Source organism: Poromitra crassiceps (assembly GCF_964638095.1).
Source record: "Poromitra crassiceps genome assembly, chromosome: 7".
NCBI lineage: Eukaryota > Metazoa > Chordata > Actinopteri > Beryciformes > Melamphaidae > Poromitra > Poromitra crassiceps.
This window is the reverse complement of record NC_139628.1, coordinates 30770761-30789538: the sequence shown is the minus strand read 5'-3', so window position 1 is coordinate 30789538 and position 18778 is coordinate 30770761. Positions and strand designations below refer to the sequence as shown.

Sequence of the window (18778 nt, the reverse complement as noted above, 5' to 3'; positions counted from 1 at the left end):
ATACATATCTTGAAACACGACTTAAAGTATACGATCTGGTCAAATACAAGTTGAAATCCGGGGATATTTTACATGTATTCATTGGTAGAACATAAGAAGGGCAAAATTAGGTAGACTGAAAAGCAGAGCGTGAATCGGGAAAAAGTTAAGAGCAGCACAATGGAACCTGTGTTGGTCACTCTGGAGGAAACAGAGAACCAGACTCAAGTAAGGGGCGGTTGGTTGTATCACAACCCAACAGGGTGAGTCTTACAGTACCTGGGAAGCCTGCGTCTCCTGGCTGGCCTTTACCTCCTGGAGCCCCCGGATACGCGTAACTTTCTCCTGGTAAACCTGAGGAGCAGAGTGAGGGAATGCATGAATTGAGTGATGCATGTATGTTTTCAGAGAGAGAGAGAGATGGATGGATGGATGGATAAACTCACCTTTGCCACCGTGCCGACCAGGTTCTCCAGGACTGCCAGAGAAACCAGGTGAACCGTCAACACCCTGCGGGAAGCCATCGGGGTATGAGACTTGAGACTTGTTCTGTTCACATTGTGTGTGTGTGTGTGTGTGTGTGTGTGCTGTTTTAGGGTTAGGACTCAGATTAGCATTACCATATTTATGCACTGCATTTATATAGTGCTTTTCTAGTCTAGCGACCAGTCAAAGCGCTTGCCCAACGTCACTTTGACATGCGGACTGGAGGAGCCGGGGATCGAACCACCGACCTTCTGATTGGTGGACAACCCACTCTACCTCCTGAGGCACAGCAGCGCCCTACTGTATTTATGTATGTATTTTCCTCTAATAGTGACATCTAATAGACCTTATTCGCTAACCCTGGACGGCACCATATTGTTGACATACCGTCCTGCGCGCACACAGCGCTGCAGCTGACAACTAGTAACGGCCTTATTGTCGTTTCTGTTCCATTACAAAATAGCGATGGTAATGACAGCAATAAAAAACCCAGAGTTGTTGTTTGTATGCTGCCGTTAATGCCTGTAATAAATAAACAAAAGAACGAGGTGAACAGACTTTGCTGTGAGGAGCTGTCAGAAAGTTTCACCTGTCTCTCCCAACTATCCACACATCTCCTGTGCTGCTGACGTATCCCCAGTCTCGCTCCCTTCACGTCTGTGGACGGCAGAGATAGAAACAAACCACGGGGACTGTATTGCTGTCATTACTACAGCCATGCCTAACGCAGGTCACCGTCCGAACACAATTGGAACGATACAGGTAACGCTAACGGCGGCTAGCTTCCTATAAACACTGCTCTCACATAGGTTGTCACATAGAGCTGCAGTGCTATGTCGAGAACATGGCGGCGGTGGGCGTGCCCGTACGTGAGTGACGTCAATCGAATAAGGTCTATAGTGGTAGTCAATTAAAAGCCCGGTCTCAGATTTTGGCTGGGGGGCGTGGCCAACATGAACAAATAAAGGCAGACCTCAAATGCCTATAAAGATGGCAGTAGCTACATTTGAAGTACCACATGGGGCCCATGCGTGCAAGTGTCAGTGTGTGTGTCCTCACCCTCTCCCCAGATGTGCCCGGGAATCCGGGAATTCCAGCTTCTCCCTTGGCTCCGGGGTACCCCGGGGATCCCGGTTGCCCGGGGAAACCAGGCTGTCCCGGCTGTCCTTTGCTCTGCTCAGCGAAACCAGGAAGTCCAGGCAGACCCTGACGACCGGGACTGCCCGGGTAGCCTTTGTCGCCTGGGGAACAGACACAAAATGACGGTTATGGCCGTAATGTGGTTAGCTGGTGTGTGTATATCTGTGTGTGAAGTGTAGCTGCGGTTGAGTAGTTTTACCTCTGGGTCCGGGGAAGCCAGGCAGTCCGCCATATCCGGGGTTTCCAGAGTCTCCTTTCTGCGCATAGTTGAAGGCAACAGGGGGGGAGGGCAAGCCGGGGAGACCGGGGTACCCTCTCTCACCTACACACACACACATTCTTATGTCATGTGTTGAACGTCTCCTGTCTCTAAAATGATTGAAAGGCATTGTGCTGTATTATTTTTTCTCACATGGATTTAAATATGGATGCCTTCGGTTAATCAAATGTAAAAAAAAAAAAATTTAACCTTTCTGTCCGGGGTATCCGGGACCGCCGGGTCGTCCGTCTCCTGCCGGCCCTCCAGGCAGTCCCTTCCCTCCAGACTGTCCCGGGCTACCAGGACTACCTGGTCGTCCAGGGAAACCCATCACTCCTGGGAACCCTATCTCTCCTGATAGGAGGGAAAACACAGAGACAAAACGGGAATCACTGCTGGGAAACATTATATAAAAGTAATTTACGGTATGTTGCAGTGCTGCTTCAACTGAAATTAATTATTTGTGTACCCATTCTTTTTTCTATATACATACTGTATATACATATTTTTGGGGGAATTTGCCAGCCTTTGTTGCTTCGGCGTCTGGTGTGAACGTGGGCTTAGTGGTACAGTATATGCTCTACCAGGTGTGTCAGTTACCAGGGTGGCCCTGTACTTGTACTTTTGTGAGTATTTTTTTTAAGTCAATCATTTTATTTAAGTATGTTTTGAATGAAGTGTTGGACTTAGCTACACTTTAAGTCACATTACATATTACAGAGGACATATTTTGTGGAACTATTGTGACTGGTAGTCCAAATAAGCAAGCGGGTCCACCCTACCCTTTCTTCCTGGTATTCCGGGGATACCCTCTCTGATTGGTGGTCCTGGAGGTCCGGGAGGTCCTCGTGCCCCCGGTCCCCCGGGGGTACCGGCATGTCCTGGGGTTCCCTTCATCCCAGCAGGCCCTTGGAAACCTGCGTCTCCCTTGGCTCCCTTCCGACCGGGAAAACCTACAGGGGTGGATGGATGGACGGATGAACAGAAAGTGAGATTTAGTCAGACGCTATCAGATGCTCATTTTGAATGGGATGTGTGGAACTCCAGGAAAAACCTTTATATATTTGATAAAATTCCCGACCGTTAGTATTTCACATTTTAATTGTCATCAAAACTGTGTTACAGTGATTACCGTGTTGCCGTGATTACAGCGCTTTGACAAACGTAATAAATAATAGTTACTGCCCAGTATCAACCTAAGTTAGCAACAGTCTCCCAGACACAGGCGGACAGTCGCCTTGGCGAAATTATTTCAATGAGTGTATCCGTACATTTTGCGTCTGAGTTTTCAATCTAAAATCTGTTAAAATTATTTCAGTGTATCAGTACATTTTGAACATTTTAACACATTCACTGCCAGCCTTTTTTTTTTTTTTACTGTAGGTAGGTTCTGCCAGAGGGTTTTTATGAGGATTCTGGCTCATCTTTCAAGACCCGAGGATTCTTTTCTGCTAAGATTTTGTGAACACACAATATCTCAAAAGAACTAATAGAATGTGTGCTTTCTCTGTCTAAAAGAGTTAGTTTGTAGAGTTAGTAGTTATGTAAGCATTAGCAGTTGAATACAGCATGGTTTCAGCGTCTGGAAATTTATTCAGAGATAAACGGCTTTTTGTGAAATTCGATAGAACAGTCACTTTAACCATTCATTTTTGGCATCAGTAAGACGTCAGACATCTAAACAATAGTTTTGAACAGTAATTTCCTCCATAACAGCAGGAAACCCCCCTCTGCTTCCAACTCCTCCTTCCGTGGGCGTTCTCCTCCGCAGCGTTTGTGTTCTGCTGCTGCTGCTGCTGCGAGTTTGAGCAGCCTCCCTCCCTGGCAGCAAGTGTGGATAGGGCTCACTTGTTTCTTGGGTTTGAGAGCTTTGATGAAGCTTTGTGCGATTCTAGGCTTTATGCTGCGTGTTTCAAAGTGTTTTCCACCCAGTCTATTTTTGGAATCCCCCACCGCCAGCTCCCAGCGCGATAATGCGCGATGAAAGCGTTTTCGCCAATCCATTTTACAGTAGAGAATGGTTTCCTCGCGCGTTACCCTACAGTTTTGGCTCTGCGTTTCCTAGTGTGGAGAGCACTGTCGCCACTTAGTGGGTCCGTGGAATGGGTTGTACACGTTCGCTGACTCCAATATTTTTAAAGGAGACGTGGGGAGCCGAGATAACCGAGATAACTCGTCCTTGGCAGTGAACCGTCGGATTCTGTAAGCCGAGATAACTCGTCAATGGCAGTGAACGTGTTAACAATACCACAATAATACTGATATTAAACCGTGATCATTTTGGTCACTATAATCATGACATGGAATCTTCGTAGCGTTGTCTAATGGATGAGTGAACACAGTTATCTACAGGAGTTGTCCTTATTGTTCCATAAACAACTGTGAGGAGCATTCATGTAGCACAGGAGTAGGCTACCAAGTAACAAACACATCACAAAACTTACCTTCTTTTTTTATTTTACTGTCATTGCAACTTACCTTTAACACAATATTTGCATCAACAATGACAAACTGCACAACATTATAAAAAGCAATGAATCATGTCTATTCTAAACACACGCGCGCGCGCAAACATTTGGCAAAGAAGTAGACAACAATGCAAACACTCATGTCCTATTACATTGTTTCATTGCCTCGGTTAGGCTGCAATTGCACTTCGATTGGGGGAAAAGGCAAAATGTGTGATGGGAAATGTCTTTCGGGGATGAACGGATAACAAATTAAATGTTTAAATATTTGCTGGGTCAAATCTGTATTAAACATCCTAAAATAGAGGCTGAATTTGCTTTCATTCAAACCTGGATTTCATCACAGTATTATATGGCTTTGTTTCATAAGAAATAATATTAAAATTTAAATTGGTGACTCGAGTGCAATTCCAGAATGAATTAGCTCAACTGTAAATACCGAGAAAGCCTACGGTTTGTTTTTCCTACAGGGTGCTAACTGAAGCGTTTATACTCTTCAAAATACATCATTTTCAACACATCTATGACTATGCATTACCATTTGGGATATTTCTGTGACTTGCGTCAAATTCGGTCAACACAAGGATGCGTTGAAAATGAGAGTAAGAGTGCAGCATAGGCATCTATAGACTTGTTAAGTTGCGTTTGGGGGGGGCGGGGGTCACACAAGCCTACTGGAATTATTGCAGTAAACATATCTAGCAAACAGCAGCTAGGGTTAGTACCAACCGCAGAACAAAACATTCAGTAATCACATTTGTTGGGAGAACTTTCTCTGTTTCTGAATCTCTCTCTGTGAAAATGTCCATCCAAACAATATTGCTCTTATCTTTGTTTAATGTTTGATAATGTTTCCATCATATAACTGTCTCAAAGCACTCGAATGGGCTTTTGACAGCACTGGTTTCATACCTCATTGAATCAGCAGGGCTAGCAAATGCTAACAGGAGTGTGGTGCTGATTTCTCAGAGGACAAAACATGGATGTAAAAATGTGTTGAATGTTATACTTGTGGACATGGTTAGTGACCAATGAGGTGGACCTCTAAAATCACTGTAGTGACATGGATGGGGGGGGCTCCACATTGCTTGCTTTTCTAAACTTATTTTTGAGAACAGTCATATAATTCCAACACTGCACTCCAATTTACAGAAGCCCTGAGAGGCAAATTAGAGAAGAATAGATAAATCAATCAATCAATCAATCAATCAATCAATCAATAAATACATAAATACATAAATACATAAATAAATAAATAAATAAATAAATAAATAAATAAATAAATAAATAAATAAATAAACAACAGAAAACAGTTTTTTTTCACTTGCCTCTCAGGGCTTCCATAAAAAAAAAAAGAATTGTAAAGATGGACATTTTGTGTGTGTGGCGTGTACAGATGTGAGATGGAGAACAGGCAGGCAGTTGAGGGAGCAGGGTGGAGGATGGCGGTTAAGGCGTTTGGTCAATAAGGCGAGGGTGAAGGGAAGGAATGGAAGGCTGGAGCGGATGATGGGGGAGTGAGGGGGGTGGTGGGGGAGTGAGGGGGTGGTGGGGGAGTGAGGGGGTGGTGGGGGAGTGAGGGGGGTGGTGGGGGACGCATCTCACCTTGGCAGCCTAGCGAGTGACCCAACACCAAGAAGGAAAGGATGGAGGGATGAGAGGATGGATGGAGATGGAGGTAGAGATGGTGGTGTGTAGGAAGGAGGGAGGAAAGGAGAAGGAAACAGGACAAGGAGACACGGAAGGGGAGAAGAAGAAGAGATGCAGAGCTTAAATGAACAAACAGAAAAAACAGGCAACTGTGGTGCTTCTGATTGGTAAAATGGAAGATTGTGGAGGAGGAATATTGTGGAAAAAGGAAGGGATGAACCAACATGGATAACAGTGGAGGGAAGGGGTGACAGTCACAGCCCAGATCAAAGACATTCATATTTCTTCCTCCTGATGGGTGTCTGCTTTCATACATTGAAAACATGATGGTTACATCTATTCACGGATCTTTCAAATATAGAACAGGAGTGGGGGGATTAAGATGTAAAATTTCAGAATTATGAGTAAATTAATTGGATCTCACGGCGAGTTCCCTCGCTGTAAAACTCTGACACCGCTGCTGAATCTTTCTGCTCACCTGGCGATCCGTTCAATCCTGGGTTACCGGGAAGGCCCGTATGACCGGGAAGGCCAGGTCCACTAAAGCTTTCACCGGGTTGACCGGGACCACCGTTATAGCCGTCCACACCGCGCTCTCCCTTCCGGCCGGGAACACCGGAACGCCCATCGGAACCTGGAGGAGAGAGAAGTGGAGGGGGGAGGTCTATAAATACTGCTGCTAATGACATGGAGTACACATCTTTTCACACCAGTATTACTACTACTACTACTACTACCACCACTACCACTACTGCTACTACTAGCCTACCATTGCTACTAGAACCACCACTACTACTACTACTACCACTACCACCACCACCACCACCACAGTACTACAAACACCAATAACACCTAACCTAATACACCATAGCAACTACCTAGTAACACTAAGTGGCAACCTGCGGAGCTGAACAATTAAACCAAAAAGGTGCCAAAAAACTGCAGTTCCTCGAATGGCCACTTGAGGCTGGCTCAAAAAGTGAGTCAATCCCCATAGATTTCATATGAACATGCCCAAGTTTACAACAGAAATAAACATGTTTACAGCCTGGCAATACAATGCAATATTATGCATTTTACCTGTCAATATCATGTATACATTTTGCTAAAATTGCCAGCTCTGATAACTGTACTTTTGCCAACATTGTACTTGTACCTGTACCTGTCACTTTGCCTTGCCAACTTTGTACTCTGCCACACTTGAATGTTAATACTCTGTCCATATCTTGTTTAAATTGATTTGTATTTATTGTGTTGTCTATATCTCATGTGCACCAACTACACCAAGTCAATTAAATAATTAAATAATTCTGATAGCCTTCTCTACCATTACTTTTACTGCTGCTACTGTTAGTACTCCCACTACTTCTACTACATAACTACACTTCAACTAATACTAAAGATGCCTCTGTCTCCCTCTCCCTTCTCTTTCTCTCTGTCTGTCTGTCTGTCTGTCTGTCCACCCACCAGATGTTCCAGGTGTTCCTGGGGTCCCAAGCTGGCCCTTGTCTCCGGGGGCTCCTGGTAAACCATTTTGTCCCGGGGACCCAGGCGTGGCCCCTAGCAAGTCTCCAGGCTGGCCCTTGCCTCCTGGCAGTCCAGGAGCACCGTCCTTCCCCCTGGCTCCATCGTAGCCCTGTCCTGGGGCACCTGGACCTCCAGCGTCCCCCCTGGGCCCGGGAAAACCTGCAGGGAGGAAGGGAGTTTAAGGGGGGAGCAGAATACAAGGGATATAACTTATCATATAGTATATCGTATCGTACCAGACAGTCAGCTGATAAAAAAGTTAAAGCCCCAATCAGTAACTTTTTCACCTTAATATAACAGCTTTTTAATCATTGAATATGGGCCAGTGTATTCTAATAAGAGGTAGAATGTCGCCTCTATTGGTCGCACATCGCCCTCCAAAGCCCTCTCCTGGCGCTAAGCATTTTTGTGCCGGAGACAGCCTGGAGGCAGCACGTGCGGCATACTCCAGCTGAAGCGCTGTGTTCAGGAAAACAAGGAAGTAACTTGATTTGCTATGAAAATGACGTTTCACATACGGTAACTATGGATTATTATTTCATCACGTGGTGAGTACCCAATGTCACAACATGTACATGGAGCTTTCTGGCACTGTGTTTTGTTGACTTTGAACGGCGATATCGATACCGATGCTATTGCACCCAGAGGGCACAGTTTCTCCAATAGCAAAACTTGGAAAAGTTGCTGAATGGGGCTTTAATATTGCTGTTTTATTTCAAACAAACTAAGTTCTGTATGAAATTATAAAAGGGTGAACTTATGGGTGCGGGAGGGAAGATCGTTTTTTTACAGGTGCAGGTGGAGGGCAGAGAGAAAATAATATAGATGTCAGGGAGGGCAGTTGATTAAAATATATATATACTGTATATATTTAATATTTTACCCCACCCCAAGTAAATATCGGACAGTCCCTTAGACCTGAGCCGGACTACGTGTGCATTATACGGTTTTAATGCACACCTGCCGGCCAATCAGAAACCTGTATTCACCCAGACCAGGGTATAAATCACTATATTTGCCAAGTGCAATGCGTGTACACACACTACAGGAATTTGTTTTGTGATGTTGGTGCAGGGACATGTCAACAATAAACAATAGCACTATTGTACAATGGAGTTAATTGTCTCAATCAGGATTCTGTATTATTTTTTCTTATTGTTACAAATGCCTGTACACAGTGGACACACAGTTACCCTCAAAGTCAGCTTTTGATTAATTTCCAAATTTAGACAGATTATCCTCCTAAATTTAAATTTTTTAAACTTAATTTTTTTTGGTCATTTTACTAGACAAATTCTATCTTGCTATAGCTTGTGGTCCAGGTTGTCTCTTGCTATACCTTGTGGTCCAGGCCGTCCTCCGAAGCCGGAGTCTCCTCTCTCTCCCTTGGAACCATCGAAACCCGGGCGTCCATTGATTCCTAGAGAACCGGGCCTACCCTTGGACCCTGACAGGAGCAGAGAGGTGTGGCTCAAATTACGACTGTGGATTCACTTTGACTCTTCCATTATTATGGGATGGTATTATTTTCTGATCGTTTGTGGCAACACTTTACTTTAAAGTCATAATCCGTGACATTTTCATATAAATGAATGGCTGCTCTCTCTCGCCGACAGATATAATACAATACTGATTCAGCCTATTTGGCTCTTAAAGCTTTTCCACTGTCTGTTCTAAACAGCCGATGTCTGGTGGCTCTTTCCTGGGGGGGAAAAATGATCTGCCGCACAGGAAGGGGTGCGTTTTATGATTCTGGTTTGTTTGGAACAAACAGAAGAAGAACTGAGTAGTTAGCGTGAGCAGCGATAGCCACCATGGCTGAACAGACAAAAGAGAAAGTCAAACTGCATAAACAGAAAGCAATGACCCCTTATCATCAAATACGTCACGAAAAACCAACAAACCAAAATGAAAATCTCACGGATTACCACTTTAAAAAAATGTATTAGTGTTCTTATGTACTTACAATATGCTACTTCTCCATGAGGTTATACAAATGTTAGTAAACTGAAATGCAAAGTGTTACCTTAATTTAAAAATATTTTCACATTTTATGCCATCACATAAAAAAACATACATGCACCCACCCACAATATAATTTCTGATCATAAACACGCAACTTGCACATTGACAAAAGGGCAATGTATTATATGTACCGTATATCTATTTTTAATGCATTAAAAGTACCTGGTCTTCCAGGTACACCAGGGTGTCCAGGGGTTCCATCTTCTCCAGGTATGCGGCACGGAAGCGTTTGGCCTGGTAGCAGTCATATATAGATTAGCAGTCACATACACTTTAACTCACACACACACACACACACACACACACACACACACACACACACACACACACACACATAGACACACACACACACACACACACACACACACACACACACACTGACACACACACACACTGACACACAATCCTAGTACTAACTACTTCTTATATACTAGAGATAATTAAACACGTTTACTTGCTAGATCACACCAGACCTGGACCAAATATTATACGGTATGTGTATATTATATATAACCTACTTTTCTGGTTTGTTTTATCTTAGGTGTCTGAAGGATGGGATGTGCCACACAGGTCAGTTAAAAAAGAAGGTATTTGAAAGCAAATAGTAAACATGTTGTCCCCCACCAGTGATGTCGATCCACCCTTGGGCCAGTACCATTCATTGTCAATGTCGCCCCCTAATGGCACAGAGTGGACATTACAGTGTGACTAACAAACTAACGAATGAACGGAGACAATAGTCCACCCTTTGGTGGGGAACAATTACTGAGGGTCATTGAGATAGAGGGATGGACAGAGAGAGAGAGAGAGAGAGAGCGACAGAGGAGGGGGAGGGAGTGGGAGAGACGGACAGAGATACGGGGAAAGACAGAGACAAAAATATGGAGAAAGAGGGAGGGAGAGAGGGGGGGGGGGGTTTGGCTAGATTGAGAGCGAGGTAGAAAAAGTAAAGGAGGGAGACGGGGAGAGAGAGAAGCCATATTATTATTATTATTATATTATTATTATCATTATTATTTTTATTTTATTTTATTTTTTTATTATTATTTTTTACTTATCTGAAATTGACAACTTACCTTGCCCTGATGGTGTAAACCCCTCCCCCCCCCACACACACACACAGTCTAAGCATGGTAAATGATAGGTATTATAAACATACTATTTGGCCCAGGTCTGAATCACCCACATAGCAAATACATACATACTGTACATACAATAACATGAGTTGGTGGAGAAATACTATGTTGAGGGCAATACTCTCTAGTCTCCACTATCCTAGCTATTGAAATACACTGCTAGCTAACATCAGATACAGTGTGTTTGATTCCTTGGCCCTGCTACATGACATCATTTTGAAACAATGAATACATTATTGTGAATGTCTTTCGCAATGTTGATTGTCTGTCGCCTCCAGTCATGCTGTTACTGCTCGGTGTCTGCAATCATTTCGGTTAATTTCGGTTGGATCATGGGATTGTTATTGTGTGCAGTTAGTAGTCAATTCATCACAGTTAAGGGCAGTTAGCCACAGTTTGAACAGTAGAATTATAAGATGAGTAGGATATAAATTAGGTCATTATATAATGCAGCTTGAGCAGGAATTTTGTGTCTGGGGATTGGTTCTACTATTTCCATTAGCCCCTCCCCCCAAACCCTCATTGGTTAAAGCACTTAGCAGAGGCAGGGCTGTAAAAAAAAAAAAACATGCGGCAGGTTTCAGCAGCTTTGATTGGAGGAGGAGGGTGAAAACACTTGCATCTGATCCAATGATTGGACGGAATACCTCACATGTGTCGCTCAAACGTATCGAAGCGTCTGAAAGAATCGTGAAACTCCACGACACATCAGAACGGCCCGACGACGACTGTCAATCATCCACTGACTCCGCCCAAATGGAATCCCAGAGACGCCGCCCCAGGGAACGAGACCCTTCCATTGGCTCCGTCATGAACAAATGATTGACAGTGAGGCGGCGGTCGTTCTGGCTTGCTGAGAACGTCGCCAAGCACTACATTACCCAGCATCACTAGCTGTGAGGAAGTCCTGCCAACATTGGGCGCTACCGCTCTGCTGATCCACTACAGTTCATACAGACTTGACCCGTTGCTCACTCCAACTGTCCACCATCTTGGCTACAAATATTCAGAGAAGACCAGCCTTCGTTTCTAGATCCTCAGTTGAATCCTAACTGTGTGTTCACACTGCGAGCAACATGTCCAACATGTCCTATGGAGCTGAATGACAAGGGACACCGCGGTCTCATGTATAACAGTTGACAAACTTGTCGGACGAGAAAAAATTACTCTTTGCAGTCATTGGCCCGTCAACAGCCAATCAGATTTCCATGCTTCCTTAAATCCCTACTGATTTAGCTTCATGAACATCAGTCCTGCCTGGCAACAGCAACACGGACAAGACGTTAATTACAGCCATTCAAAGCTTCTCAGTTCTCTACAACTTTCATTAGAAAGACGACAGGAAGAATGCTTGGAGGACGGATGCATCCATCGTTGGGGTCAATCTGGGGTCAAATCTGAAGTCATTTCAGATCTCAGATCAGTTTTCTGTTCTTTTTCGATTTCAATGACATCACTGGTGCACAATTTAACTCAAATCAACTCTCAATCACTGTCAAACTAAATTAATGTCTGCAAAACTGTTTACAGTTTTCCGATACGTGTGAGAATAAATCAGAACTGTTCTCCTTCAATGTCACGTAACTTGTGTTTTCTAGCTACTGTAGCTAGCTAGTCAACTCATCAAAAAGACCATGTAACTTCCCATACCAAAGTAGCGAAAAATATATGATTTGATTATTCAAATGCTGAAATTTGAGCCTCCATTCGGTCACAACAGCCCATCAACCAAGTTGTTCACAGTGTGAACACGCACCACAAGTACTGATCTAATTCTACTGTATGGTTCTAAAGTAGCTCCCGTCCAGCACAGGAGATTAGCACATAAATACTTGTATATATTTGGCGTTTATTTGATACGGTTTCCTAAGCCCTCAATCTTTGCCTGTTGGATATTGGATAGTTTTTGAATCCACCGGTTCCTGTGCTGCATTCTGTCCTGCGGCTGCACTTTCAAGGTGCTGTGTCCCACGGAAAGACACTCTGGACACTGGTGGTGGACGGAGAAGTGAGTTACCCACCCGTTCCCTCTCCGCTAGAGGTGTCATTAACCCCTCCACAGCTTGTTTCACCTGGACAGATACACATGCACAAGGTCAGAGAGCTGGGGGGATGGAGGGAGGGAGGATGGACGGAGTGAGAGAGAGAGAGAGAGATGGAGAAAGAAGGAGAGAGAGAGGCATGGATGGATTGAGAGAAAGAGGGAGAGGAGAGAGAGAGATGAAGGAGAGAGAGGGATGGATGGATTGAGAGAAAGAGGAGAGAGAGAGATGAAGAAAGGAGAGAGAGGGATAGATGGATTGAGAGAAAGGGGGAGAGGAGAGAGAGAGATGGAGAAAGGAGTGAGAGGGATAGATTGATTGAGAGAAAGAGGGAGAGGAGAGAGAGAGAGATGGAGAAAGGAGAGATAGAGAGAAAGAGGGATGGATGGATTGAGAGAAAGAGGGAGAGGAGAGAGAGGGTGGCAGCATACAAAGCCATTCAAGCAATTAAAGATAAATACTTCATCATACAGATATCAGCAAATCAGCAATCAGTTTCATTCAATTATCAAGGCTCATTCAAGTTAAGGCAAAAGCAAATTATTAATATTATGATGATTATTATTATTATTTGTTTCAATGTAAAAAACGGGCTTGAAAACAGGTTATTCCCTTCAACAGAAGGAGAGAGAGAGACAGAGAGAGAGAGAGAGACTTTGTTTATCAATGCCTAACAGAAATGTGTTCAAATTACAGTTAAAAGCAAGGGAGATCAACCTCTCGTTCTCTCTCAGTTTCTGGGAGTGAGAATAACCTTTGTATTAAGAGCAAAATTAATTTCAGTCATTTCAGCATTATTATGACTTATTATTATTATTATTATTATTATTATTATTATTATTATTATTATTAGCTGTTACGGTATGAGAGCACACATTCATACTGGAGAGGAGCTGCTGAGGGTGTTCTGTGTTGTTCAGTCTCAGAGAGGAGTGGCTGGAGAAGGTTCTTAACACCGCTGGCATTTAGAGTCACCGCCCGTTTACTTTTGCACGTCGTCATATGCCCCTTTTCACCTCTAATTATGTTTATGAGGCACGTCAAAGGCACTTCTCTGTCATCATTGTGATAGACAATACATCTTCTGAATCTGAATACGTCTCTAAAAGCAGCGAGCGAGAGACACGGAGGCGCAGCGCCACCTGCTATTGGTCCGTGATCAGCGAGCTGCGTGGTCACTGGTCGGGCGACCTGTCAAATCCCGCCCCAAAACCGTCTGCTTTATATACTGAGGTCATAAATCAAGTGAGAAGTAGGGTCCTTTTCCCACTGACTTCTATACAATCAGACTTCATTTTGCAGCAGGTGGAGTCGCCCCCTGCTGGCCATTAGAAAGACGTATTCTCCTTTAAAAGAACAACCAACTCCAATTCATGAAAAATGATTCCAAACTTTCGGATCCCATTGTGTGACTGGTCAAATATAATTATGACTTTTCTCTCCTCTGAGACTAAAGAAGCACAGCAGTTGTTGCGCAATGAGCAGTTAAATCTTTTTTTTTTCTCAATCAATCAATCATTGTGCATCGATCAGTCAACTAATCAAGCAGTTTATGGATTATTGATTATTGGCTGTAGAAGACAAGCACATTAATGGAGACCATTAATCATGTAGCAGCGAAGGGGTGCAGGCGGGGAAGCTGCTTCAGCAGAGAGAGCTGTGTCCCGTGGGGTCCTGGAGCACTCGGGCTGCTGCAACGGGGGGGGAGACGCACCTGGAACTATGTGTCCCCCAAACATGTGACCATGTGATGGTTAAGCATGTTAGGTTGAGGAGACGCACCTGGAACTATGTGTCCCCCAAACATGTGACCATGTGATGGTTAAGCATGTTAGGTTGAGGAGACGCACCTGGAACTATGTGTCCCCCAAACATGTGACCATGTGATGGTTAAGCATGTTAGGTTGAGGAGACGCACCTGGAACTATGTGTCCCCCAAACATGTGACCATGTGATGGTTAAGCATGTTAGGTTGAGGAGACGCATGAGGGCGCTATGTAGCTACATGGAGGTTGAGTGTGATGTGATGGATAGATGCTGCCATGACGCCCTGTGGGGGGAAATATGGCATGACATTCATGCATACACGCACGTACACACACGCACGCACTAGGGGTGGGAATCGCTGAGTAGCTCACGATACGATATCGTCACGATACTTGGCCCTCGATAACGATATATCACGATACTGCGATACTGCGATATATTGGAAGACGATACATCACGATACCTGTGTAACAAGTGAAAAAAATACCTCTGAAGGCAAAAAATCATGTATTATGCATTTATTAGCAGAATTGACATGAACTCTCTGAGTTCACTCACTCACTCATACCATTTTCGATACCACGGAGGAAAAGTTACACATTAAGTCTTTTTATTATTACTATTAAAACAAGAAAACCTATAGGCTATAACCTACCTACCTACCTATATAATTTCTAAAAGTAGATATTAATGATCAAACATTTCCATTCATGTAGCCTACAGTAGTTATGTTTTTGTTTCAACTACAAACATAAATAAAGTCAACTTGGAAAAAAAAAAAAAAATAATAATAATAAACATATCGATACTTGGCGCCAGTGTATCGATAACGTATCGCGGGTGGAAATATCGCGATAACGTGGGTATCGATATTTTGTCCCACCCCTAGCACGCACGCACACGCACGCACGCACATACACGCACGCACGCACGCACACGCACACACACACACACGCACGCACACACACCAGTCCCCCCCCCCCCCCCGTACCTCCTCTCTTCCTTCCTCCTGCCTGGCATCACTTACCTCGTGGTCCGGGTAAACCTGGTTGCCCTGGCAACCCGGTGATACCGGGCTCTCCTGGCGCACCTCGCAGGCCGGGCGCTCCGGGGTAAATGACACCGCCGCCCCCGGGCTCACCGGGGCGACCCTTACCGCCCTGGAACCCTGGGAAGCCTCTCTCTCCGCTGGTGCCAAAGCCACCATCACCCTGGAGAGTTATTATTATTGTGATTTTTTATTATCACTACTTCCATTATGATGATGATGATGATGAAGATGATTATTATCATCATCATTACTGTTATTATGTGTGTAAGCACTCACAGGGAGTCCCGGGGATCCAGGGAAGCCGGGCAGTCCGTCTCTCCCACCTTTTCCAGTTTCTCCTGGTGGTCCTCTGGGTCCCGGGTTCCCCCGCTCCCCCCTGCCCCCCAGGCCTTGGGTTGGGTAGTAGGATGTCCCCTTCTCTCCCTTACGGCCGTAGAAGCCGCTCTCACCCGCACGACCCTGAGGGGGTGAGAGAGGGGTGTCAAAAAGTCTGACTTTCCGAAAACTAGCTTTGCATGCCAATCAGGTCCATTATATTATAAAGATGAATGTCACATTGCACATAAGATGACAAATAAACAACAGTTTAGAGAAATATTAACAAGTCCACAATCCAAGACCTAAACAAATCCATCAATAGCAAGATTCATATATGGCTTTTTGGGGGACGTCTTCCTTTAGTATGAATGTTGGAATTGAGGACAAAGTCTTTATAGCTGAATTATAAGACTGGAGTCAATAGCTGTGACTGAAGCTACATAGGACAGGACAGCAGTGTTTACTTACGGGCGGTCCCCGAGAGCCCCCATAGCCGGGCGACCCAGGGTCGCCTTGCTCGCCCTTCCGTCCAGCATGTCCGGGGTTACCGTTGGTTCCGGGACGGCCGGGTAAGCCCGGACCCCCTCCCGGGCCTCCGCCCAGACAGGCGCAGTCACCAAGGTCTCCTGCAGGGGGGAGGAAGGAGCGGGTGGCGAGAGAGGAGGGGAAGGAAAGAGTGAGTTTAACCCACTTTTCTTTCTATCTCCTCATGATGTTATTTGACCATTCTTGTTTTGTATGCTTCTCTGTAAAGCAATATTATTATAGTGTAACATTGATTATGGTCATTGAGTGTTTACTGTATACCGTATTTGTTTTCTGTGTCGATGTTTTCTGAGAGCTGCTTCAATCTGCAAGCTTGTTTTATTTGCTCTGGCAGATCATGCATCTGGCCCCTCTCCCTTTCAGACAGATTTCCACCTGACCTGAAAGCGGTTGGGCCAACCACAACTGTTTATCTAATATGGGGCGGGTTTGATACGATGACTGACAGAGGAGCGCCGTTGAGACATTTTTGTAAAGAGCCATGTTTCAATCTGATTGGTTGTAGGTCTAGCCAATTAGATTTCAACAGTCACGTGACATGTCTTGCCCCGCAAGTGAGTTTCCCATTTCATTTTCACCATAGACATTTCAGAAAACCTTATATAGCGAGTTTTAAGACTGGAACCAAGCCACCCCGTGACCTACTGAATCATGAATGACACATTTCACATTTCACTTTGCTCCAACTGAAATGTTTTATGGTCATTCATGATTCAGTAGCACGGGTTGGCTTGGTTCCAGCCTTAAAACTCTTTATATAAGGATTTTTCTAAATGTCTATGGAGAAAATGAATGGGGGAAACTCACTTCCGGGGCAAAAGATGTCACGTGACTGTTCAGCTCTATTGCGTCCAGAGGCATTTTAGTCTGCGCTCGTTGGTAGCGCCCCCTGGAAATTTAAATGGAACCAAGATTTTCTAGCGTCATTCGCATTTGCGAATTGGTGTGGCGATGTCAGGCTAAGTTTGCTCATGGACTCTTTCCAGAAGCAACTCCTGTATAGGTGACGCAGTTAAAGAACACCTCTTATTTGTGTGTGTGTGTGTGTGTGTGTGTGTGTGTGTGTGTGTGTGTGTGTGTGTGTGTGTGTGTGTGTGTGTGTGTTTGTGTGTGTGTGTGTGTTTTGTGTGTGTGTTTGTGTTTGTGTGTGTGTGTGTGTGTGTGTGTGTGTGTGTGTGTGTGTGTGTGTGTGTGTGTGCGTGCGTGCGTGCGTGCGTGCGTGCATGTGTGATAGATAGATAGATTTTTATTTCTGTGTCATACACCATATTCATTACATTACATTACATTACGTCATTTGGCAGACGCTTTTATCCAAAGCGACTTACAGTAACACACTTTTTGTCAGCAATAGAGCAATCAACTATGGAGTACAGTCTATGACAACTACAAATCCTGAAGGAAGAGTGGTACGAGTTTTTTTTTTTTTTTTTTATATTAAATAAAGAGAGAGAAAGAAGAGAGAGAAAGAAGTTAGATCAAGAAGGGCCCAGGTGGAGCATGGTGCATATTCATGGTGCCCAGCCCGTCTGGGCTTACAAGACACAAATCATTCAAGTTCAACAATACAAACAAATCAACAAACAAGCTACAAAAACGCTCAAACATAAACAAGACAAGACAGAGTTATATATTCAGATGAACAACTTCTACATTCTCTGAGTTTCCAAGCCCTCCCAATAAACCTGGGGAAACTGAAGACTTCATCTCTGAATAACCATTCCAACTTCACATCATCTTCTGACCAAAATGTTTGTGTGTGTGTACCTTTAAAGCCTTTGTATCCACTGCTACCAGGTGGCCCTCTGAGGCCAGGCTGCCCCGGCTGTCCAGGGAAATGAGGGACTTGGCCTCTGTCGGGACCTATACACACACACACACACACACACACACACACACACACACACACACACACACACACACACACACACACACACACACACACACACACACACACACACACACAGAATTAGAATATGCTTAGGTTGAAATATGAAATTAATATATCATGGGATTTTCCATGTTTCACAATTTGTTCACTGAATTGCACTGGCCTGGTTAGGAATTGATGTCAAGCGATGTTACGTTCAACAACAAGGTAAGTGGTAAACTATGAGCTCCAGCTGGTGGACACCATAAGGTAAGTGGGTGTACCGGCCACTACTGTACATCCCTGCCTGTAATCTAAAATATCAACAGGAATAATCCAGGCCTATAGTGCAGCTCGGTGTCATGGTGGGAATGGAAGGTTAGTTTACACTCTTTGGTCAACGACTGACACAAGAGACAGCCTGGAAAATGAGTGGTAAGAAAGCTGTTGTTATTATCACATTGAAAGTATAGACATAGCGTTGTACTGTTGCAGTGTTAAGTCCTGTGAGAGC

The 18778-nt window shown here is 44.4% G+C and overlaps 1 protein-coding gene across 2 annotated transcripts in view; it reads right to left on the bottom strand.

The window, feature by feature from the left end:
- Window positions 1-18778, bottom strand: part of col4a6 (collagen, type IV, alpha 6) — a 223806-nt gene that overhangs the window by 19629 nt on the left and 185399 nt on the right. Inside the window, exons 21-35 of one of the 2 annotated variants that reach the window (XM_083639806.1) lie at window positions 18162-18257; window positions 16317-16474; window positions 15807-15989; window positions 15507-15690; window positions 12692-12742; window positions 9697-9768; window positions 8849-8956; window positions 7450-7668; window positions 6461-6616; window positions 2647-2817; window positions 2075-2218; window positions 1805-1927; window positions 1525-1706; window positions 426-489; window positions 259-333 (exon numbers count right to left, since the gene is read on the bottom strand). In XM_083639806.1, the coding sequence (XP_083495932.1) occupies window positions 259-333; window positions 426-489; window positions 1525-1706; window positions 1805-1927; window positions 2075-2218; window positions 2647-2817; window positions 6461-6616; window positions 7450-7668; window positions 8849-8956; window positions 9697-9768; window positions 12692-12742; window positions 15507-15690; window positions 15807-15989; window positions 16317-16474; window positions 18162-18257 (1986 nt within the window). The remainder of the gene's footprint in view (window positions 1-258; window positions 334-425; window positions 490-1524; window positions 1707-1804; window positions 1928-2074; window positions 2219-2646; window positions 2818-6460; window positions 6617-7449; window positions 7669-8848; window positions 8957-9696; window positions 9769-12691; window positions 12743-15506; window positions 15691-15806; window positions 15990-16316; window positions 16475-18161; window positions 18258-18778) is intronic. The other variant, XM_083639807.1, reaches the window with a different exon arrangement.